At 45.5% G+C, this 25,634-nt stretch overlaps 1 protein-coding gene across 1 annotated transcript; it reads left to right on the top strand.

Moving 5' to 3' along the window:
- The first annotated feature begins 345 nt into the window (after positions 1–345).
- LOC132390438 (low-density lipoprotein receptor-related protein 1-like) lies at positions 346–24,571 on the top strand. Its single transcript, XM_059963051.1, has 9 exons — positions 346–351; positions 2,037–2,229; positions 2,784–2,945; positions 7,115–7,286; positions 8,851–8,955; positions 9,047–9,111; positions 17,822–17,918; positions 18,559–18,703; positions 22,990–24,571. The coding sequence occupies exons 1-9, from the start codon at positions 346–348 to the stop codon at positions 23,128–23,130; spliced, it is 1,086 nt and encodes a 361-aa protein (XP_059819034.1). The 3' UTR covers positions 23,131–24,571.
- The last annotated feature ends 1,063 nt before the right edge of the window (positions 24,572–25,634 follow it).

The following is a 25,634-nucleotide window of genomic DNA, read 5'->3' as shown; positions in this document are numbered from 1 at the left end:
GGTTACTGACCCTGGGAGGGTTATTCAGTAGGTTACTGACACTAGGAGGTGTGTAGAGGGGGTTACTGATACTGGGAGGGGTGTAGTGGTGGTTACTGACCCTGGGTGGGGTGTAGAGGGGGTTACTGACCCTGGCAGGGGTGTAGTGGGGTTTACTGACCCTGGGAGGGGTGTAGAGGAGGTTGCTGACACTGGGAAGTGTGTAGAGGAGGTTACTGACACTGGTTGGGGTGTAGAGGAGGTTACTGGTTCTGGGAGGGGTGTAGAGGAGGTTACTGACACTGTGAGGGGTGTAGAGGAGATTACTGACACTGGCAGGGGTGTAGAGGGGTTACTGACACTGGGATGCGTGTAGCGGGGGTTACTGACCCTGGGAGGGTTATTGAGTAGGTTACTGACACTAGGAGGTGTGTAGAGGGGGTTACTGATACTGGGAGGGGTGTAGTGGTGGTTACTGACCCTGGGAGGGGTGTAGAGGAGGTTAGTGACACTAGGAGGGGTCTAGAGGAGGTTGCTGACACTGGGAGTGGTGTAGAGGGGGTTACTGACCCTGAGAGGGGTGTAGAGGGGGTTACTGACCCTGAGAGGGGTGTAGAGGGGGTTACTGACCCTGGGAGGGGTATTGAGGATGTTACTGACACTAGGAGGGGTCTAGAGGAGGTTGCTGACACTGGGAGGGGTGTAGAGGGGGTTACTGACCCTGGGAGGGGTGTAGAGGTCGTTACTGACACTGGGAGGGTTGTAGTGGGGGTTACTGACCCTGGGTGGGGTCTCGAGGAGGTTACTGACCCTGGGTGGGGTGTAGAGGATGTTACTGACCCTGGGAGGGTTGTAGTGGGGGTTACTGACCCTGGGTGGGGTGTAGAGGAGGTTACTGACCCTGGGTGGGGTGTAGAGGATGTTACTGACCCTGGGAAGGATGTAGAGGAGGTTACTGATACTGGGAGTGGTGTGGAGGAGGTTACTGACCCTGGGAGGGGTGTAGTGGGGGTTACTGACCCTGGGAGGGGTGTTGAGGAGTTTACTAACACTGGGAGTGGTGTGGAGGAGGTTACTGACCCTGAGAGGGGTGTAGAGGGGGTTACTGACCCTGGGAGGGGTTTAGAGGAGGTTACTGACACTGGGAGGTCTGTAGTGGGGGTTACTGACCCTGGGAGGGGTGTAGAGGTGGTTACTGACCCTGGGTGGGGTGTAGAGCTGGAGGGGATTTCTGACCCTGAGAGGGGTGTAGTGGGGGTTACTGACCCTGGGAGGGGTATTGTGTAGGTTGCTGACACTGGGAGTGGTGTAGAGGGGGTTACTGACCCTGGGAGGGGTGTAGAGGAGGTTACTGACATTGTGAGGTGTGTAGAGGGGTTTACTGACCCTGGGAGGGGTATAGAGGAGGTTACTGACCCTGGGAGGGGTGTAGAGGAGGTTACTGACACTGGCAGGGGTGTAGAGGGGTTACTGACACTGGGAGGCGTGTAGCGAGGGTTACTGACCCTGGGAGGGTTATTCAGTAGGTTACTGACACTAGGAGGTGTGTAGAGGGGGTTACTGATACTGGGAGGGGTGTAGTGGTGGTTACTGACCCTGGGAGGGGTGTAGAGGAGGTTAGTGACACTAGGAGGGGTCTAGAGGAGGTTGCTGACACTGGGAGTGGTGTAGAGGGGGTTACTGACACTGGGAGGGTTGTAGTGGGGGTTACTGACACTGGGTGGGGTGTAGAGGATGTTACTGACCCTGGGAAGGATGTAGAGGAGGTTATAACACTGGGTGTGGTGTAGAGGGGGTTACTGACCCTGGGTGGGGTGTAGAGGGGGTTACTGACCCTGGGAGGGGTGTAGAGGAGGTTACTAACTCTGGGAGGGGTGTAGACGGGGTTACTAACACTGGGAGGGGTGTAGAGGGGGTTACTAACACTGGGAGGTGTGTAGATGGGGTTACTGACCCTGGGAGGGGTGCAGAGGGGGTTACTGGCACTTGGAGGGGTGTTGAGCCGGTGAGGTTTTCTGCCACTGAGAGGGTTGTAATGGTGGTACCAACCTCTCAAGTGTGTTTATCTCTCTACAGCCCCAACTGTCAGCTCCTGCACCCTGCGCTGCCTGAATGGAGGCAGCTGTTTCCTGAATGAGCGGAATCAGCCCAAGTGCAAATGCCAGCCCCGCTATACCGGTGAGAAGTGTGAGACTGACCAGTGCCGGGAATACTGTCAGAACGGGGGCACATGCACTGCCTCCCCCTCAGGTGCGTGTCAGGCCAGGCCAGGCCAAGCAGGGTGCCAGAGGGGTTTTTGGACACTAATGCATGTTCTCTCTCAGAAATATCAGGTGCTGTTTTCTCCTGGTCGGGGTTAATTTTTAGTTCCAAGTGCTCCTCTCATGTTTTTTCATGCTGTACCCTTATCCTTCAATCTCTCTGAATTATGGAGGACAACATGTGTATAAATGTCTCTCTCCAGCAGACTTCATCATGATCATCAAGACTCCAGTATTTCTACTATTTTTTAATGTTTCTTAGTTGTACATCTGATTTTTTTTGTGTTCTATCACTGAGCACACATGCACGTACACATTTCCTATCAGACACACAGATACACACTTCCTGACACACAAACACACACACTTCCCAACAGATACACACACATACACACTTCCCGACAGACATACACATACACACTGTCTGTCTGCCTTCTTTATCGCCCTCGTTTGGTGTGTTGAGGGTTGGAGTTGGGAGTGGTGAGTCTGTCTGTTATCACCCCCACCAACCCCCGCTAATGAGACCACTTTCCTTTCCACCAGGAATGCCAACGTGTCGGTGTCCAAATGGATACACGGGCCCAGACTGTCGGCAGATGGTGTGTGATGGCTACTGCAGGAATGGAGCCTCATGTAACGTCAACTCGGGGAACCAGCCCAACTGTCGGTGTCCACCAGGGATTGATGGGGAGCGGTGTCAGTACAGTAGGTGTCGTGTGTGTGTCGGGGGGGGGGGTTCAGGGAAATGTGAGGGAAAGGGGTATCAGAACAATAGATGTGGTCTGTGTGTGAGAGAGGGGTTATCAATACAGTAGGTATCTCCTATCGGTCAGTATGATTGAGGGAAGGAGGTGTCAGAACAGTAAGAGTCATCCGTCTGTCTGTGAGAGAGAGAAGGGGGTAGGTGTTTATTTTAATACAGTAGGTGTCTCCTGTCCGTGTGTGTGTGTGTGAGAGAGAGAAGGGGGTAGGTGTTTATTTTAATACAGTCAGTATCTCCTGTCCGTATGTGTGTGTGTGTGTGAGAGTGAGAAGGGGGTAGGTGTTTATTTTAATACAGTAGATGTCTCCTGTTCATTTATGTGTGTGAGAGAGAGAAGGGGGTAGGTGTTTATTTTAAGGCAGTAGGTGTCTCCTGTCCGTGTGTGTGTGTGTGTGTGTGAGAGAGAGAGAAGGGGGTAGGTGTTTATTTTAATAATGTCGGTATCTTCTGTTCATTTGTGTGTGTGAGAGAGAGAAGGGGATAGGTGTTTATTTTAATACAGTCGGTATCTCCTGTCCATTTGAAGGTTTTCATTTTTTTGTGCTGTTACTCAAGATGAGCTTCCCAGTTTGTTTTCTTTTTCTTTTTTGTTGCTTTTTGGGGTTTTTTCAATGTACATTTCAATTATAAAAGTTCCTTTATCTTTTTTCTTCCTGTTATGGATATCAGGAGATTCAATTATCCTTTTTATTATATACTATTAGATTAATTCTATGTATGATCGTGATGTTTATTTTTCTTTTTATTTGAATTGTTATTGATATATATTTTTGAGATAATTCTCCTCTTGTTTATATATACGGTCGGCCCTCCTTATCTGCGAGTTCCGCATCCACAAATTCAACCAAACGCGAATCGAGAAAACCTGGAAGTGCTCTTCCAGCACTTGTTGTTCGAGCATGTACAGACTTTTTTTCTTGTCATTATTCCCTAAACAATGCAGTATAACCACCATTTTATATATCATTTACATTGTATTGGGTATTATAAGTAATCTAGAGATGATTTAAAGTATACAGGAGGATGTGCCTGGGTTATCGTGGATCAGGATCGAAAAAAATTGGGAGTTCTCTTACTAAGTAAGTCGGAGCAGGTACATCTGGTATTATTTAGCGTCAGTTAGTCAAACGTTTGTCTTAGTATATAGTATATATTTTACCTTTCTATGTGTATAAAATGCTTAAGAACATATGTTTCAGCGCTGGGCTCAGGAACGGAAGTTCCTGAGTTCGATCCAGTGACAGACCGCTATCAACTGCACTATCCATCTGTGCCGTGTTGATGTGGAGGATCAAAAACCCAAAACCCAATAACTAAACCACTGTGTTGCTTAGTAATAATTGTAGCTTTCCTTGTGGCAGGGCCTTTCTCACTTTATCCTTTAAAATTGTTCCAATCGTTGACCAACATAGCCTAATGCTTTTCCAATGACCCATGGTGTTTCACCTCTTTCTGATTGCTTTATTATTTCCACTTTATTTTTGATTGTGATTATTTTTGTGAACAGAAACACTGCAGATTCAGAGCTGCGGCACCAGGTCCAAAGGTCCACCGCATTGAGACAGGTTGAATATGGGACATGAGCATCCACGTTTTTTGGTATCCATGAGGGGTCCCGGAACCAATCCCCCGCGGATAAGGAGGGCCGACTATATGTACTTTTTTATTTAACTAATAAAGAGATTGATAAAGAAAGAAGAAAGAAAGGGAATAGGTGTTTATTTTCATAAAGTGGGTGTCTCCTGTCCAGGAGTGTGTGAGGGAGAGCGAGAGGAGGTTTGGTGTTTATTTTAATACAGTCAGTACAGTCGGCCCTCCTTAACCACGAGGGATTGGTTCCGGGACCCCTCGCGGATACCAAAAAACATGGATGCTCAAGTCCCTTATTCAACCTGTCTCAATGCGGTGGACCTTTGGACCCGGAGGAACCCCAGACCTTATTTAACTTGTCTCAGTGCAGTGGACATCAGGACCCGGCGGCGGAACTCTGAATCCGCACTGTTTCTGTTCACAAAAATAATCATGATCACGATTGAAAATAAAGTGGAAATAATAAAGCGATCGGAAAGAGGTGAAACGCCATCGGTCATTGTAAAAGCGTTAGGCTACGTCGGTCAACGATCAGAACAATTTTAAAGGATAAAGTGAGAAAGGCTCTGCCCCGATGAGAGCTACAATTATTACTAAGCAACGCAGTGGTTTAATTATTGGGTTTTGGGGTTTTGATCCTCCACATCAACCCGGCATGTTCCCGAGCCCGGCATTGAAAAATATGTTCTTAAGTGTTTTATATGCACAGAAAGGTAAAATGTATACTAAAGACAAATGTTTGACTAACTGACACTAAATAATACCGGATGTACCTGCTGTGACTTACTTAGTAAGAGAACTTCTGATTTTTCTCGATCCCGATCGATGATAACCCATGCACATCCTCCCATATACTTTAAATCATCTCTAGATTGCTTATAATACCTAATACAAGGTAAATGCTATGTAAAATGCTGGTTATACTGCATTGTTTAGGGAGTAATGACAAGAAAAAAAGTCTGTACATGCTCGAACAACAAGTGCTGGAAGAGCACTTCCGGGTTTTCTCGATTCACGGATAAGAAGGGCTGACTGTATCTCCTATCAATTTGTCTGTGTGTGTGTGTGTGAGAGAGAGAAGGGAGTTGGTATTTATTTTAATACAGTACGTGTCTCCTGTCCATTTCTTTGTGTGTGTGTGTGTGTGAGAGAGAGAGAAGGGGTTAGGTGTTTATTTTAATACAGGTAGTCCCCGAGTTACGAACGTTCGACTAACAAACAACTCGTACTTACGAACCGAGGAAGGAGAACGCCATCTGCCTTTTAAAGTCAGATCATGACACTGTTCACCATTTTAAGTTGGGTCGCAATGCTGTCCGACATTTTAAGTCATTGCCGTTGACACTGTGTTGAGTGTGTAACTTTGTATTTGGCTTAGATTTTTCTTAGCAAAATTCACCCTAACCCCCCCCCCCCCCCCCCCTTCCGTTCAGCTGGTGGCACAGTGAGATCAGCGCCAGGCTCGAGAACGGAGGTTTCTGAGTTCGATCCAGTGACACCACTCCCGGGTGCACTCTCCATCCGTGCCAGGTTGATGTCGAGCTCACAACAGGACCTCGTAAAAAAAACACTGCCACCTCCATTTTAAATTCCCAAGCAGAATATTGTGGAGGATCAAATACCCAAACCCAGCGCAGCCCCCACTTGTCCCATTTAACCTGTCTCAGTTTAGGACCCGGGGAATTCTGTGTGGTGGTCCTTGGGTTTGGGACCTGCCACCCACAGTGTTTCTGTTCCACTGATGGGAAGCGATCGCGATTGAAAATAAAGTGGAAATCATAAAGCGTTTGGAAAGAGGTGAAACGTCATCGGTCATTGGAAAAGCATTAGGCTACAGTTGGTCAATGATCGGAACAATTTTAAAAGATGAAGTGAGAATAATGGAGCATGTGAAAGGCCCTTCCCCGATGAAAGCTACAATTATTACTAAGCAATGCAGTGGTTTAATTATTAGAATACGTATGTTTCTTAAGTGTTTTATGTACATAAAAAGGTAAAGTATATACTATACACTAAGACAAACGTTTGACTAACTGACGCTAAATAATACCGGGTGTACTTGTGCCGACTTTCGTACAAATCTGACTTAAAGACGGACTCAGGGACAGAACTCGTTCATAACCTGGAGACTGCCTGTACAGTAGGAGTCTCCTGCCCATTTATGTGTGTGAGAGAGAAGGGGGTAGGTGTTTATTTTAATACAGTAGGTGTCTCCTGTCCCTTTGTGTCTGAGACAAAGAGAAGAGGGTGGGTATTTATCATAATACAGTAAGTGTTTCCTGTCACTGTGTGACAGTACTGTCAGGATTAGTCACCTGTCCAGGTATGGATGTTATCTCTGTATTGCTCTCTATCTCACTTTTGCTCTCCTCCTCCCTCTCTGACTCCCCTTCTCCCACACTCCTCTCTATGTGCGTGGACTGTCTCCCTCCCTCCCTCACCTCCCTCCTCCTCTTCTCCACCCCTTCCTCTATGTACCTGGTCTTTCCCACACCCACCTCTTCTTCCTCTATTCCCACAGGGAAGTGCACTGACTACTGCTTACACTTGGGCAAGTGTCGCCTGACTGAGTTAGAAACCAAGGAGTGCGTGTGCCCATCCAGGTATGAGGGAATACGGTGTGAGATCGACAAGTGTGATCGATGCAAAGGAGGTCCCTGTACAGTTCAAAGCAGTGGTGCTGTCATCTGCAAGTAAGTCTGTGCATTGGAAACTCACTGCCTTTATAAGCCAGGTCATTGACTCCAAGGACTGGGATGTTATTTTGTGGCTTTATAAAACTTTGGTCAGGCCTCTGTGGCCATAGTGTGTGTAGCTCCAGTCACCCCGTTTCAAGGAGGGTGTGGAAGCTTAGAGGAGTTTTACCTGGATTAGAGGGCATGAGCTATAAGGAGAAATTGGGGAAACCTGGCTTGTTTTCTTCTGAGCGGCACATGCTGTGTGAAGATGTGATAGAGGTTCAAGAGCTGGGCAGTCATGTTGCAGCTGTATAAAACTCTGGTCAGGATGCATTTGGAGTATTGTGTGCATTTCTGGTCTCCCCGTTACAGGAAGGGTGTGGGGGCTTTGGAGAGGGAGCAGAGGCTGTTTACCAGGATGCTGCCTGGATTAGAGGGCGTGAGCTACAAGGAGAGGTTGGACAAACTTGGGTGGTTTTCTCTGGAGAGGCTGAGGGGAGATCTGAGAGAGGTTTTTAAAAAATGATGAGAATATGATCTGGTATCCTTCTCCTCAGTTTGCAAATTTCTAATACCAGAGCGCATGCATTTAATGTGAGAGCGGGGCAAGTCTTTTTACACAGAGAGGGGTGGCCTGGAATGTGCTGACAGGGTGATGGTAGAGGCATTTAAGAGACTTATGGGTGGGCAGAAAGGATTAGATTAATTAGGAGTCTTTAAGTTAATTGGTTTGGCACAACATTAAGGGCCGAGGGGCCTGTTCCTGTGATGTACTGTTCTGTAATTCTAGGAGATAAACAGCAGTGAGGCAGAAGAACTTGCTGCTGTTTGCAAGAGATTGTGAGCAAATCAGCAAATGGGGAACAAGTGGGTGTAAGGTAGAGGTGAGGAGGAGGAGGTTTAGAGGGGCTTCAAGGGGGATCTTTCCCCCGAGGAAGAGGGCTGGAACTGGGAACACTGCCTGAGGGGGTGGTAGAGACACTGATTCTGTCAACGTAGAGGTTTCTGCACCAGCAATGGTATCACCAAGACAGAGATCCTTTGTTGCTACCTTCACCCTCCCCTTCTCTCTCTCACACTCTTTCCTTACCTCTTTCTCCCCTTCTCTCAACCCTTCCCCTTCTCTTCCTCACTCTCTCACTTCCCTCCCTCTCTTCCCATACTTTCACTCCTCTCTTCCCATACTTTCACTCCTCTCTCTCCTCATTCTCCCTCTCCCTCTTCCCCCATCTCTCCACTTTCTCACCCTACGTCCCCACCCTCCCTCCCCCTTCTTGTCCTCCCCTCTCCCCATCACCTCCATACCTGACCCTCCATAATCTTCCTCTCCTCCCTTCCACCTTCCTCACTCTCTCCTCATCTGCTTCCTTCTCCCACCCTGTCCCTCTTCCCTCCCTCCCACTCTCTCCCCTTTCCTACCTCCTCAGATCTGATCTTCTGACAACAGTAAGGATCAGTGGGGTAGGGGCAGCGCAGAGTGGGAAAGGAGGAATGTTTCTGCTGCCTCAGTGGGATGTGCCACACTGACTTTTGCCTTACTTTCCCCCCCCCCCCCCCCCACCACATCCCTGGATTTCAGCTGCACCAATGGTAAGGTGGCTCCCAGCTGCCTCACCTGTGAGGATTATTGCCGGAACAATGGAGACTGTGAGATCGACCAGCGGTCGGACCTGCCCTCCTGTCGGTGAGTCTCTGGGAGTGGGGAGGCAGGGCAGAGGGGGTGGCGTTTGAGGATCTCTGTTGGGTTAATCCTATCCCTTTCTGTTTCCCTGCAGGTGCGTTGCAGGCTGGACTGGATCTCGGTGTGAACAGCGGGAGAGTGATTCTGCAGTGGGTTCAAGTATGTTCCCCATATCCCTTCACCCCATGCGGAGGGATATGGATGTGCAATCAGACAGGAGGGGAGGGGCTCTTCATATGTCCAAAGAGCACTGCAGCACAGGAAAAGGGCCTTTTAGACTATCCAGTTCATGCCAGCCCAGTCTCCACACTCAAGTCCCATGGACCTGCACCCAGACCATATCCCTTCCATGTACCTATCTAAACTTCTGTTAAATGTTAAACTGAACCCTCATTTGCCACTTCCACTGGCAGCTCATTCCACACTCTTGTCATCCTCTGAGTGAAGAGGTTTCCCCTCAGATTCTCCTTAAATATTTCACCTTTCACCCTAAACTCTAGTTCTAGTCTCACCCAACCTGAGGGACAAAGGCCTGCGTGTATTCACTCTGTCTATACCCCTCATAATTTTTTATAGATCTTCCCTCACTCTCCTGTGCTCCAGGGAATAAAGTCCTAACCTAATCAATCTTTCCCTATAACTCAGGTCCTCAAGTCCCGGCAACATCCTTGTAAATTTTCTCTGCACTCTTTCAATCTTATTGACAACCTTCCTGTAGGTAGGTGACCAGAACTGCACACAAAACTCCAAATTAGGCCTCACTAATGTCTTATACAACTTCTATATAACATCCCAACTCTTGTACTCAATGCCCTGATTTTAAAGAACATTGTTCCAAAAGCCCCCTTTATGACCCTATCTACATGTGACACCACTTTCAAGGAATTATGGATCTGTATTCCCAGATCCCTTTGTTCCACCACACTCCTCAGATCCCTGCTGCTCACTATGTAAGTTTGTTGGCACAGTGTCAGGAGCCGTAGGGTCTGTTCCTGCACTCTGTGCTCGTTTTTTATATACATCATCACAGTGCCATGGTATCCCATCCTGCATATGATTTATATCACCAATTTTGCATTACAACACAGTCACAGGGTCACATGGGAGGGAAACAGGACCATGCCAAACAGAAGATATCCACCTAAACTAGCCCCATTTGCCCATGTCCCTCAAAATCATTCTTGGAGGATGCTCGAAAGAGGGTGCAGAAGAGATTTACCAGGATGTTGCCTGGATTACAGAGCATGTCTTATGAGGATAGGTTGAGAGAGTTGGAGATTTCCTCTTTGGAGAGAGGAGGATGAGAGGTGACTTGACAGAGGTGTACAAGATGTTAAGAGACATGGATAGAGAGGACAACCTCTATGGTTGCTTCTTCTTCCCCTCTTGTACTGCTGCCATTAAACAAATAATTTTACGACATATGTATGTCAGACATATTAAACCGCTCCTCTACCACCCTTCTTTTTTCCATTCCCCATTCTAGTTCCCCTCCTCACCTGCTCTCACCTTCTTACTTTAATCCCATACATCCCCTTTCCCCCTCGTCTAATCTCACCTATCACCTGCCAGTTTGTACTCCTCCCATTTCTTCCTCCACCTTATTCTGGCTTCTATCCCCACCATCCGGGCCATGCCATCTTGTCACAGCTCCCATCGGGCAGGAGGTACAGAAGCCTGGAGTCCCACACCACCAGGTTCAGGAACAGCTACTTCCCTTCAAACATTCGGTTCCTGAACCAACCGGCACAACCCTGATCACCACCTCAGTACAGAAACACTGTGACCACTCTTGACTTTATGGTTGCCTCTCATTTTGTTATGTTCCAAGAAAATAAAGACCTAGTCTGGCTAACCTCCCCTAAAACCCAGGCTCTCTCATCCTGTCAACATCCTCGTAAATCTTTTCTGTACTCATAACAGTTTAACAGCTTTCCTACAACAGGGTGACCTTTCTGTACTACCTGACTACTAGACAGGTATATGGAGGAATTTAAGGTGGGGGGATATATGGGAGGAGGGTTTAAAGGTTGGCGCAACATTGTGAGCTGAAGGGCCTGTACTGTGCTGTATTGTTCTATGTTCTCTCTGACAGGGTGATGGAGATCTCAAAAGAGGTAGCAATCACTGCTGCCGATTAGACCAGTGCCTGTTCTGAGGTCTTCATCTCCTAACATCTTTCACCCTAATCCAGCAGAGATGTATGGAAGGTGGTGAAGAACAACAATATTTTACTAATTATTCTGAGTTCTGATCAGACCACACGTGAAACTAAGAAAGAATATAGTCGTTGAAGTTGTTTATTGTCACCTGCACAGGTCCATGGGTGTACAGGTGCAATGAAAAACTAACCTACAGCAGCATCACAGGGAGAGAGCATCAGAAACACAACATTCACAAGGAAACATAAACAATTTTTACAATCAAGTTCAAGTGTTCTGTTATCTGACTGTACATGCAGTGCCCATAAAATGTATTCACCCCCCCGGGAAGTTTTCATGTTTTGTTGTTTTACAACATTGAATCACAGTGGATTTAATTTGGCTTTTTTGATACTGATCAACAGAAAAAGACTTGTGTCAAAGTGAAAACAGATCTACAAAATGATCTAAATTAATTACAAAATAAAATGCAAAATAATTGATATAAGTATTCTTCCCACCCCCACCCTTAATATGAGACACCAAATCATCACTGGCGCAGCCAATTGGTTTTGGAAGTCACATAATTAGTTAAATTGAGATCACTTGTGTGCAGTCAATTGATTGCAGTGAAAATACACCTGTGTCTGGATGGTCGGCCAGCACTCGGCTCGGAATGGAACTGCTGGTTTGTGTGTGAGGAGTGTGGTGGTTGATGATGCTGGCAGTGAGTGGTGTGGGGATGTTGGGAAATAGTGCAGGTTCAGGGGGGAGGATCTGGAAATGGGGGGTTCGGGTGAGGTCGAGTTGGCGGGAGGGGGTTGGAATGAAGTTGAATCTGGATCTGGAAAATGAGAAAAGAGAGAATAATATTGGAATGATTCCATGTGATGAAGAGTAAGGGCTGGATATTTTAAAAAAAAAGGAAAGAAGATTTCAAGGTATTGATTAAATTTGACCCGGAATTGCTGCTATCAATCCCATTAAATTAACTACAGAGTTAAAATCGATCATAGAGAATAAAGATTGTGCTCGTACTTTAAGAGGAGAGAAGGTATTAATCATTTGTAAGAATAAAAAGCAATGTAAGAAGGCATTATGATTGAAGACTTTACTTGGCAAAAAGATAGTACCTATGTTGCCAAAGAGTCTGGGCCCGAAATGTTGGCTGAACTTTATTCCATAGATGCTGCCTGGTTTACTGAGTTCCTCCGGCATTTTGTGTTGTTGCTTGGATTTCCAGCATCTGTAGATTTTCTCTTGTTTATCTATGTTGCCTAATGAAAATAGAGATGTTAGAGGTGTTCCGGTGGAGATTTCAATAGAAGAGGTTAAATCTCATTTATTGGGAGGCAAGGTTAAGGCTAGAAAGATTGGAAGTAGTCAGAAATGGGAAAGAATGGATAGTTTATCTGTATTGATATGTTTTGATGAAGTAAAGCTCCCTGATATAGTTTGGGGTATGTTAGTTATATTCCACATCCTCTTAGATGTTACAGATGTCAGAGGTTTGGGCATATTGTGGCAGTATATCATGGGAAATTAAGATGTAGTAAGTATGGTGGACAACATAAGTTTGAAGATTGTGAAGGCAATAAAGTTTAATTGTAGTTGTGGAGGGGAACATAGTGCAGCTTAAGAAGGCAGCTGAAGTTCAGAAGGTTAAATTAGAGTTAGGTATCTCTTATGCAGAGGCCTTGCAAAAGGTTAAACTGAACGTTGATAAAGTATTGCCAGTCAGAGAACAGAATGTGAAGTCTAAGGCTATGTCAGCATCATAGTCCTCTTTCTAAAGATATTTTTTACTAGTTGATGAAATGAAGTTTGTGATGTGAATTGTACTGCAAGTAGTCATACTGAGAAAATTAAAATTATTGTGAAATCTGCTGAAAAGTATCTTGATATAACAGGTGTTATGTTGGAAACTTTAAATGAAGCTCTGATGGGTGGGGTATCTGTATTTCAGTCTCCTTGTGAAGGTACATAATGGGCATAAGAATATTGCAGTGGAATGCGAGAAGCCTGATTTCTAATGGTCAAGACTTTAGGAAGTGCTATGTCTGATTTATTGCATCCACCTGATATATGTATTTAGGAAACCTGGTTGTTGTCACATTTAAGATTTTCCTTGCAGGATTATATTGTAATTAGGTGTGATAGATTATTTGGTAGAAGGAGTGGTGTTGAAGTTTTGTAAGGAAAGGGATAGGACATAGAGTTGTGGATGTAAATGAAGTATGTGAGGCACTTGTAGTAGAAGAGGTTTAATGTTTATAATAGTTCTCAAACTGCCATAGATTTAACTTTAGCTTCGAACATTCTGGCTGGAGTGAGTGAGTGGGATGTCATTGAGAAATTATAGGTCTAATAAAATTCCAGTATTGATTAAAGAAGATAATACGATTGTTACTGAAATAGAGAAGGATGAATTACTGGCTCGGTCATTTGCTGCAATTCATAAGCTATTAACAGTACAAGTTAGAAGGCTCCAGGAAAGGATGGTGTATGTTATCGTATGTTTAAGCATATGGCCGACAACTCTCTTGTGATAATATTAAAATTTTTGAATCATATTTGGAATTTAGGCCATCTTCCCTCCGCGTGGAAAATGGCAGTAGTAGTGCCTACTCTTAACACCTAGAAAACCCCTGTCAGATTCTTCATTAACATCCCATTTGTGCAAACTTATGGAATGTATGGTAAAAGAACGGTTGAATTATATTTTGGAAAAAAGAGGTGATATAGCATTTTATCAGCAGATTTTGGAAGTATAGAATGATATTGGATTCAGTTTTGTCTGGGAGATGATACTAGGAAAGCACAGGTAAATGAAAAAGTGACAATAGCAGTATTTTTTGATATAGAAAAAGCATATGTCTTCTGATTATGGAAATTAGAAGTGAGAGGAATGCCATATAAATTTTTTTCAAAGTTTTTTATTTGTATGGTCTATACAGGTAAGGGTAGGAAAGGTACATTAGGGCTTCTTTGACATAGAGAATGGGACTCCACAAGGTAGTCTTTTAAGCCCTTTATTGTTTAATATTATGATTTAATGATATTTTCTCTGAAATAGGTACTAGGGTGGGTAAATCACTTTTTGCAAGTGATGGAGTTTTATGGATCAGAGGTAGAAATTTCAATTTAACTGTATATGGGATGCAATTAGCAATTAATAAGGTTGAACAGTGGGCAAATAGATGGGGTTTTAAGCTTTCAGCAGCTAAAACACAAGTTACATGGTTTACAAAGAGGATCAAAAGACATGCACTTAATTTGAAATTATATAGTCAAACACTTGAAGTGTCAGTGGTAAGATTTCTTGGCATGTAGCTGGATAATAAGCTGACATGGAAGCACCATATTGGTAAGATAATTGACAAATGTAAAGCAGCATTAATTATCCTTGGGTGTATGTGTGGGTATTCTTGGGGTGCTACACGAAAATCGCTGTTGACCATTTATATTTGTTTAATTAGATCGGTACTTGATTATGGCTGTGTGGCTTATGGATCAGTTCCATCTTCAAATTTTAAATATTTGGATGCAATACAAGCACTTGGTGCAGTAAGGTCGTCCCCTGATTCAGCTTTACAGGTTGAAATGGGACAATTATCCTTACAGTTGTGGAGGCTGAAGTTGATGTTAACACACTGAATTAATTTGAGGGGGCAGAGAAATGATCACCCTGTTAAAAGTGTGTTGGAAGACTGTTGGGAACATCACAAGAAGAATGTTTTCAGTTTTGGGTGGCTGGGTTCTCATCACACTAGGAATATGGGTTTGTTGGATTATGTAATTTGTCCCACTGTAGCTTTTTCAGTAACCCCACCATGGTTTTTTTCCAATGGCTTTTGTTGATTTTAGGTTGTGTGATTTAATGAAATCTAAGGATCCTGATATGCCTGAGAGTCTGTTGGTTCATTAGTATGTTAAGGAAAATTATTGTGATATGTTAACTATTTTTACTGATGAATCAAAAGATAATTTAACTGGGAATGTCGGAGTGGCTGTTTTTGTACTTGAAGTGGATGGAGGAAATCTGTCTTTGCAAAGTTATGATTTGTTTAGTTTCTTGTTTTGGTTTAGACTAGTCTTAAAACAGGTCATTCTAGCAGCAGGTCCGATTTACTGTTGAAAGTTCTTCAAACTTTACTTCACATTCAAAGAATTGGTCTAAATTTCTCCTTCTATGGGTCCCTGCATACAGAGGTGTTGAGGGGAATGACCAAGTTGATTGTTTGGCCAAAAAAGCTGTTAAAAGTTCATCTGTGGATATGGACTTTACACTTGGTAAATCTGAAGCTAAGGGGTTGGTGGGGCTAAGAATTTGGGGATTATGGCAGGACTTGTGGGATTATGTATTCTGTAAAGGGGGTAAGACGAGAAAGGAAGTAACTACATTGACTCAACTTAGAATTAGGCATACTATGCTTAATTATTCCTTTGATCTTGTTGGAAAACATCACTCTGGGGTGCGTAGGTTTTGTCATTATGAAACAGCTGAACACATTCTTTTACAATGTGAGGCATACAAGGTTGAAAGAAGGCAAATGCAGGCTGCACTTCTAGCTTTGATGGGGGTTGATATTTTACATTTATAAACTTTTAAGTTATGGAAATGACTTTAATTCACAATATTGTCTTTCATTATTTAAAATCTATAGGGCTTTTTGTGGTAATTTAGTTTTCATTTGATAAGGAGCTACTAGGGGTTTTATTTCCCAACTCTACACCACCCTCCAGTCCAGTTGGTGGTGGTAATGCACCTTCAAGTTGGACTACCAACTACCTACCACCAGCTTCAGAAGAAGAATAAGGTCCAGCTGCTGGTGAGTCAGTTTCCTGGCAAAAACTACACCACGAAGATAAAAGAACACTCCAAGCAACTCCACAAAAAGTTTATTGAAAAGCACAGGCCAGGAGATGGATACAAGAAAACTTACAAGTCACTGAATATACCTTGGAGTACAGTTAAGTCTGTTATCAGCTAGATTTGCCAGAAGGTATGTGGGAGAACCTGAAGTCAGCTGGAAGAAGGTTCTATGGTCTGATGAAACCAAAATGAGCTTTTTGGCCATCAGACTAAAAGCTATGCTTGATGAAGCCAAACACCGCACATCATCAAAAACACACACAGTCCCTAGTGTGAAGCCTGGTGGTAGCTGCATCGTGCTGTGGGGATGCTTCACTGCAGCAGGCCTGAGAAGGCTTGTGAAGGTCGAGGGTAAAATGAATGTAGCAAAATACAGGGAAATCTTGGAGGAAAACCTGCTGCATCTGCAAGAGAGCTGCAACTTGGGAGAAGATTTGTTTTCCAGCAAGACAATGGCCCCAAGCATAAAGACAAAACCACACAGGAGTGGCTTAAAAAACAACAATGTTAATGTCCTTGGAGTGGCCAAGTCAGAGTCCAGACCTCAATCAAATTGAGAATTTGTGGCTGGACTTGGAAAGAGCTGTTCACTCACGATCCCCATGTGATCTGACAGAGCTTGAGAAATTTTGTAAGGAAGAATGGGGAAAATTTGCTGTGTCCATATGTGCAAAGTTGATCGAGACCTATCCACACAGACTCAAGACTGTAATTGCTGCCAAAGGTGCATCTTCTAAATACTGACTTAAATAAATTACTATTTTATTTAATAATTGTGATAAATTTAGACCAATTCGTAGAAATTTTTTGTCACTTTGACGTGAAAGAATCTTTTCTGTTGATCAGTGTCAAAAATCCATATAACTAACTTGAAAGGGTGCAGCAAAGGTTTATCACATTAATCCCTAGAATGACAGGGCTGTGCACAAAAGAGATTGGGTTGACTGGCTTAAATTGTTTTACAGATTAATAGAGCAGAGATACCTGCCCTTTGGCCCAGCCAGTCCCATGCTGACCACATTGCCTACCCAGCTAATTCCAATTCCCTGTGTTCAGCCAATATCTCTCCAAGCACCTCCCCACCATGTACCTGTCCAAGTGCTTCTTAAATTATACTATTGTACCTACCTCAACCACTTCCTCTGGCAGCTCATTCCAGATACTTGATACTCTGCATAAAAGTTGCCCCCTCAGGTCCCTTTTAAATCTTTCTATGTGTAGACAGATTCCATGGAGGGGAGGCTGATTCTGTGACGTGCTGAGCTGTGTCCACAAGTCTGTGGTTTCTTGTGGCCTCAGACAAAGCAGATGCCAAACCAAGCTGTGATGCATTTGGAGAGGATGCTTCCTGTGGTGCTTCAATAAAAATAGGTGAATGTCAGTGGGCACATGCCAGATTTCCTCAACTTCCTGAGGAAGTGGAATTGTAGTTGATGTCATGGCCAAGAAAGTTCACCATGTTGATCCAGGACAGGCTATTGGTGTTGTTCACTCTCAAGAACTTGAAGCTCTCAACCTCAACACCACTGATGTAGACAGCTCCTTTGTTCTGCTGTTGAAGGAGAGGTTATATGTCATGACACCATGTCACTAAGCTCTCTATCTTCTCCCTGTACTCTGACTCAGTGATATTTGAGACACAGCCCACTACTGTGGTATCATCTGCAAAACTGTAGATGAGGTTAGAGGAGAATCTGGCCACACAGTTGTGAGTGTACAGGGAATAGAACTTATCACATGTTTTTCTCCTGTGGTGTGATATTCCAAATGTTGTTGGTTGTGGAACTTGAAGGAGAGGTCGCCTCACTAACAACATTCTCCCCACCCCCAACCCTCTTGCTCTCTCTTCCAGAAACCACCTCAATCATCATCCCGATAATCATCCTCCTCCTCTTACTCATCCTGCTGGTGATTATTGGTGTGTATTGGTACAGGAAACGTTCTCAAGGGTAAGTGTCAGCCAATTCAGTCCTATTCCAAATGCAGACAGTGTATTTGATACCATCCCAACCATTGTTACCTCCCACTCCACACCTCACCACCACCCCACGTCGCGTAGTTAGGGAAGAAGAAGTGTGCATGACTTTCGGTCAGATAAAAGAGAGTTTTGCACTCCTTTTAACTCACTGGGGGCCCCATTTCCTGCTTCCTTTAAACCCCCCCAGCACCCCAGTTCCCACTCTCTTTAAACCCCCCCCCCCCAGCACCCCAGTTCCCACTATCTTTAACCCTACCCAGGACTCCATTTCCCCCATCCTATAAATCCAGTGAGATCTTATTTTTTTGCTCCCTTCAAACCCACCAGGAAACCTTTTCCAGCTTCATTAAAACCCATGGAGACCCCTTTTCCCACTCCCTTAAACCCACGGGGACGCTGTTTCTCCCTTCCTTTAAAACCCACCAGGACGCCATGCTCCCTTTAAATCCCTTGGGACACTGATTCCCGCTCCATTTGAACCCACTGGGATCCCGATTCTGCTCCATTTGAACTCGTTTACTGCTCAGTATCTTCTCCCTGCCCCTCCTCACAGTCCTGTGGTGTTGGGGTGTGAGGCCAGGCTGTGTGTTTGATAACTGTGTGTCTGTCAGGGCGAAGGGGTTCCAGCACCAGCGAATGACCAATGGGATGATGAACGTGGAGATCGGAAATCCCACCTACAACATGTACGAGGCAGAACCCGATGATGGGGCTGGAGAACTGCTAGACTCAGACTTCAACCTTGATCCTGATAAGGTAATGTCCGAGTTTTTTCTTTCTCTTTCTCTCTCTCTACCTCCTCCCCTCACCCCTCTCCCCCTTCCCCCTCCTCCTTATCTGTACAACCATCTCCCACCTCTCCTTGCCGCTACCTCCCTTTCCTTCTTCCTCATCCCTACTCCACGCTCACCACTTCCACGCTGTCACCCCCTCTCCACCCTCTCTTCCCCTTCCATTCTTGCCCCCTTCCCCCTCATCCCCTCCCCTGCCCCTCTCCCTCCTCCAAACCCTCTTACACTTCTCTCCACCCTCACCCTTTCTCTCACACCCTCTCCCCTCCCCCCCCTTATTTTCAGCCATTCTCTCCCTGCCCTCCCCTTCCACACTCACTTTCCCCTACTACTCCTTCTCTGCTTCACCCTTTACATTTACTTTCCCTCCCTCATCCTCACTTACTCTCCCTAGCAGACTCGCACACTCCCTCTCCCGCTTCCTTTCATAGAGTCATAGAACACTGCAGTACAGCTCAGAGTCAAACATCGTCCCTTCAACCTGCACCTGGAGCATACCCCTCCCATCCAAACTTCTCAAAGATTGTGCACTCACTCTTTCCTCTCTCTCCCTTGTCATCTCTCTCTTTATTCATTGGGTCAGGCAGCATCTATGGAGGGAAATGGACGGCCAAGGTTTCTGTTTAAGAGCCTTCAAACATCAACTGTTCATTTACCACCATAGATGCTACTTGACTTGCTGGTTCATTCAGTGTCTTTTGTGTCTGGTTTAGATCCCAGCATCTGTCATCTCTCTTGTGTCCAATCCACTGTCTTTGCTGTTCTTCTACTCTCTGCACTGTGGGAGGGACTGTGAGGAGGGAGCGCCGTGCTGTGGGAGGGGCGGTGAGGAGAGAGCGCCATGCTGTGGGAGGTGGAGGGAGGAGGGAGCGCCGTGCTGTGGGAGGGGCGGTGAGGAGGGGGCGACGTGCTGTGGGAAGGGCAGTGATGAGGGAGCGCTGTGCTGTGGGAGGGAGGGTGAGGAGGGAGCGCCACACTGTGGGAGGGGCGGTGAGGAGGGATTGCCGTGCTGTGGGAGGGATGGTGAGGCGGGAGCGTCGTGTTGTGGGGGGGGCGGTGAGGAGGGAGCATCATGCTGTGTTGGTGGTGGCAAGGGCAGGTTCATCATCTTGGTGTTGAAAATCATCCATATAATGCAAAAAGCTGGACCTCTTCATCTCACAGTCTACTTTGCTCCTCATTGTCTGCCTGTATGATACTTTTCCTGTATCTGTAACACTTTATTCTGCGTTCGGTTATGGATTTTAGTGAGGCATTTGATAAGGTTTCCCAGGGTAGGCTTATTCAGAGAGTCAGGAGGCGTGGAATCCAGGGAAACTCAACTGTGTGGATTCTGAATTGGTTTGCCCATAGAAGGCAGAGGGTGGTTGTAGATGGAGTGTATTCTGCTGGAGGTCATGAACAGTGGTGATCCATGGGAATCTATATTGGGACTCTGCTCTTTGTGATTTTTATAAATGACTTGGATGAGGAAGTGTAAGTGTGGGTTTGTAAGTTTGCAGATATCATGAAGATTGATGAAATCATGGGGCCCACAGATCCCCTGTTTAATGGTAAGGCTCCATGCCACAAAAAGAGGGTGGGAACACCTGGTATAGAAGAATGTTGTTGTAGGTTACAATGGGACACTCACAGGATGCAGAGCTGGGCTTAAGAAATGGCAGAGATTTGCCATTTGAGATTGACTGTAGAGTTGGTTTATATCAGTCAGCACAGTGTTGTGGGCTGCAGGGCCTGTACTATTCCATGTTCCACAGAATCAGAATCAGGTTTATTATCACTGATATGTTGTGAAATTTGTTGCTTTATGGCAGCACTACAGTGCAAGACTAAAAGATGGCAGAGTTTGTCATCGAAACGTCAGTTAAAATCTATACCTGAACCCGGCTGGAAGCCCGAGAAGAGTTTAGTAAGAAATACACCAACAATATAATATTATTTATATTATATTATGGATAGTGTCGAAGATTGTTGAATGTTACAAAGGGACATTGACAGGACACAGAGTTGGGCTGAAAATTGGCTAATGGAGTTCAACCCAGAAAAGTGTGAAGTGATTCACTTTGGAAGGTCAAACCTGAAGGCAGAGTTCAGGGTCAATGAGAGGATTCCGAGCAGTGTGCAGGAACAGAGGGATCTTGGGGTCCACGTCCATAGATCCTCAAAGTTACCGTACAAGTTGATGGGCTGGTTAAGAAGGTGCACAATGTGTTGGTCTTCATTAGTCGGGGGATTGAGTTCAAGAGCCATGAGGTAATGTTGCAGCTCTAGAAAGCCATAGTTAGACCACACTTGGAGTATTGTGTTCAGTTCTAGTTGCCTCAATATAGTAAGGATGTGGAAGCTTTAGAGGCAGCGTAGAGGAGATTTACCAGGATGCTGTCTGGATTAGAGAGCATGAGGAAAGATTGAGCATGCTAGTTTTTTTCTCCTTGAAGTAATGGAGGATGAGAGGTGACTTGATAGAGGTGTACAAAATGATAAGAGCCATTGATTGAGTGAACAGCCAACACCTTTTTCCTACAGGTCGAATGGGTAATACGAGGGAGGCATAATTTTATGGTGATTGGAGAAAAGAATGGAGGAGATGCCAGAGGTTTTTTTTAAACAGAGTGTGTTGGGTACATGGAATGTGCTGCCAGGGCTTGTGGGAAAGGCAGATACTTAAGGATATTTAAATGATATAAAAACAGGGTCATAAGACATAAGAGCAGAATTAGGCCATTCAGCTCATTGAGTCTCCTCCGCCATTGGTCATGGCTGATCCATTTCCTTCTCAACCCCATTCTCCTGCCTTCTCTCTAACCTTTCACACCCATCCACTCTGTCGAAGCCTTTCAACATTCAGTAGGTTTCAATGAGATCCCCACCTCATTTTTCTAAGATCCAGCAAGTACAGTCTCAGAGCCATCAAACGCTCCTCATATGATAAGCCTTTCTTTCCCAGAAAAATTTTTGTGAACCTCCTTTGAACCCTTTGCAGTGTCAACACATCCTTTCTCAGAAAAGGGGCCCAAAACTGCTCTCAATACTCCAAGTGAGACCTCACCAATGTATTTTTAAAGCTTCAGCATTACATCCTTGCTTTTATATTCTGGTCCTCTCAAAATGAATGCTAACATTGCATTTGCCTTCCTCACCACCGATTCAACCTGCAAATTAATCTTTAGGGAATCTTGTATGAGGAGTTCCAAATCGCTTTGCACCTGGGATTTTGAAATGTTCTCCCCGTTTAGATAATAGTTTTATGCTTTTGTTCCTTCTACCAAAGTGCATGATCATACACTTTCCGACACTATATTCCACCTGCTACTTCTTTGCCCATTTTCCCAATCTGCCTGAGTCCTTCTGCAGACTTTTTGTCTACCTACCTCTCCACCTATCTCTGTATCAGCTGCAAACTTGGCCACAAAGCCATCAATTTCATCATCCAAATCATTGACATATAACATGAAAAGAAGCGTTCCCAACACAGATCCCTGTGGAATACCACTACTCACCAACAGCCAACCAGAAAAGGCTCCTATTGTTCCCACTCTGCCTCCTGCCCAAGAGCCAATCTTCTATCCATGCTAGTATCTTTCCTGTAGTACCATGGACTCTTGTTAGCAGCCTCATGTGCGGCACCTTCTTAAAGGCCTTCTGAAGATCCAAGTAAACAACATCCATTGACGGAATTATACTCATTTTTGCCCGCCGACACTCAAACTTCTGGCACACCGCTCATGTCTTGCACAGAGAGGACTAATGCAAAATACTTAGTAAGTTCATCTGCCATTTCTTTGTCCCCCATTACTACCTCTCCAGTGTCACTTACGTAGAAGGGAAAGGTTAAATTGATTTTAAAAGGTCGACACAACATTTGTTCTGTACTGCGCTGTCCTGTTCTATGATCCCTTGTACTACCTTTATGTACTGATAAGCTTAAATGATCTGTATGGAGGACATGGGAAGTTTCTCACTGACCGCTCAGTACACGGTCAATTGGTGTATCATTGTGACATGCACTGAGAAACTTGTTTTACATGCCATCCACACAGATCAATTCATTGAGGTAGAACAACTGTTTGCTGCAGTCACAGGCAGAGAAGTTGCCGTACCAAACCATGATGTATCTGGATAGGATGCTTTCTTTGGTGCATCAGTGGGGGTAGTAGACAGGGGTTGGGGGGAACTCCTTTCTGCCAACGTGACAGTGATTTACCTACTCCATCCCTCTCTCTCTCTCTCTCTCTCTCTCTCTCCCCGCAGCCCACCAACTTCACCAACCCTGTCTATGCCACGCTCTACATGGGGGCCCACAGTAGCCGCAACTCCCTGACCAGCACGGATGAGAAGAAGGAACTCCTGTCCGCGGCCGGCGACGACGAGCTGGCGGACCCCTTGGCGTAACCGTGGCCCTCAGCGCCTCTTGGGAGGCGCGCCCAACCCACCCCGCCCGCGTACCCCAGCTTCTCTCAGTGCAGAGCCAGAGGGAGGGAGATGGGGTGTGGGGAGAGGGGTGGGGCTTTCAGTCTCCAGCTGGCGGGGGCCTGTGTGTCCGCCAAGGGACTTCCGGGGGACATCACCCAGCGCTGGACCCTCCCAGGCCACATGAAGGACTACTTTTTTTCTACCATCAGTACAGTATTATATACGTATTTTTTTTTGTTCTTTGAGGGAAAGATAATGAGTGGTCAGAGCCGTCTCTCCCTCTCTTTTCCTTTTCTCTGTTATCTTTCCCCTCCCTCGCCTATACCTCCTGGGACCGTGTGTGTGGGAGAGGGGTGCTGGGCTCTTCCGCTACCCCTCCACTCCTCTTCCCCTTATGAGGTACGAATAACAGGTGGTGAGTGGGAGGGTTGCGAAGAGGCAGCTCTGCACAGTTGGTACTCAAGGCAGCAAGGGCTGGAGTCAGCAAACGAAGAGCGGAGGGAAAACGCATACACACACCGGCCCAAGGATTTGACCAGCCCTCCAACTAATTCCTTGACTTTTTTGAAGGGTTGGCGGGGGTGTGACTCTAGTAATCCCTCACCCTCCCATAAGGCCATTTTCCCCCCTCCCCTGCCCTCTTCTCTCTACATGGTAGGTTTTATTTTGCATTGGAGCTGTCTCTGGAGAGAGTGCTTTTTTAAAAATAAAGAGAGAAATCAAGGCAGGGGTTTTGATTTACCAGAATAGTATTTTGTTCCTGAATGATGCCAGGTTCTTTCCCCCCCCCCCCCTCCCCTTTTGGGAGATGTGAAGCTCCATAGTGTATATGAGCTCTTTGTAACGTATTGCAGAGTGTGGAGAGGGCAAGGATTTCACTGAACAAAATTATTTCTGGGGATGTTTCGAGAGCAATGACGGAGGGGTGGATGCTCCAAGTGAAATTGCAGCTTGCTAACAAATCCGTCATTAATATTTTCCCCCAGAGGGAAGGGAGGGGGCTGAGAGGGTAGGAATATCCATCCTATTACTGTGGAAGTAATTGCATTCTCCCGTGAATGTGGGCAGTTTGCGTGTGTGCGCATCCATCATCAGCAAGTCTGCCATGTGTCACACGTCCAAGAGGGGAGGGCGCAGACACGTGTACTGTGTGTATGTGTGTGCACGCAACTCTCTCCCTCTCTTTCTGTTTTAATATGTTAACATTGTAAGATCAGGCTTTTGTAACTGGTGGGAAACTAGCCGACGTTTAAACCAACGTGTTTTTAAAATGTTTTTTTTAATGAATTTAAGTTCAAATACAGAGTTGCATGAAACGAAGGTGATTTTATTTTCGAGAAAGAATAATGTTTAATTTTTTTTTCTGGAATATTCTACCACTAAATAACAAATATTGTAATAAATAAAATATGGTACCAACCTTGAAAATTTTTATTTGCAAGGATTCCACCTTCAAGGGTATGACTAAACACACCCAAATTGCCTGGGTGGAGTTAGTCCATACACTCCACATCCACCACATTACCTCTGCACCGTCTACAGGTCAGCTGTGTGATGGAACACTCCCCACTTGCCCGGGTGGAGATAGTCCATACACTCCACATCCACCACATTACCTCTCCACCGTCTACAGGTCAGCTGTGTGATTGAACACTCCCCACTTGCCCGGGTGGAGTTAGTCCATGTACTCCACATCCACCACATTACCTCCCCACCGTCTACAGGTCAGGAGTGTGATGGAACCCTCCCCACTTGCCTGGGTGGAGTTAGTCCATGTACTCCACATCCACCACATTACCTCTCCACCGTCTACAGGTCAGGAGTGTGATGGAACACTCCCCACTTGCCCGGGTGGAGTTAGTCCATGTATTCCACATCCACCACATTACCTCTCCACTGTCTACAGGTCAGGAGTGTGATGGAACACTCCCCACTTGCCCGGGTGGAGTTAGTCCATGTACTCCACATACACCACATTACCCTTCCACTGTCATACAGGTAAAAACAGTTTGATACAGTAGACCATCAAGCTCTGTGGCGAATATTATGAAGACACGGCTGTCGAGACAGGCACTTAAGAATACTGATGCTACTGAATAATGATATGCCAGCCACAGAACTCAGCAATAGTGGTGCAGGATTAGAACCCTTCCATATTAAGAAAGGAGTCAAATAGGAGTGTATTGTTGCAATCACCCCATTTATAATCTTTACTGTTGGCATACTTTACCTCACTGTCCAAGTACAGTCTCAGTGTATCACAACCCTGTATAGAATGGACAACAGGCTTTTTAACCGCATTGGTTCAAGGTCAGCACCCTTATGGAACTTCATCAAGTACACTCTGAAGAAGACCTCCAATATACCTTGAATGCCTTCACCAAGGGATATAGGGGCCTGGGTCTTGTTTTGAATATCATATCGCAGGTCCTACATCAGCCACTGTGCAGCAGACCATACTATACAACTGCAAGATAAGCTCC

Source organism: Hypanus sabinus, unplaced genomic scaffold (genome assembly GCF_030144855.1).
Source record: "Hypanus sabinus isolate sHypSab1 unplaced genomic scaffold, sHypSab1.hap1 scaffold_895, whole genome shotgun sequence".
Taxonomy (NCBI): domain Eukaryota; kingdom Metazoa; phylum Chordata; class Chondrichthyes; order Myliobatiformes; family Dasyatidae; genus Hypanus; species Hypanus sabinus.
The sequence above is the reverse complement of the archived record's forward strand: the minus strand, read 5'-3'. Positions and strand labels throughout refer to the sequence as shown.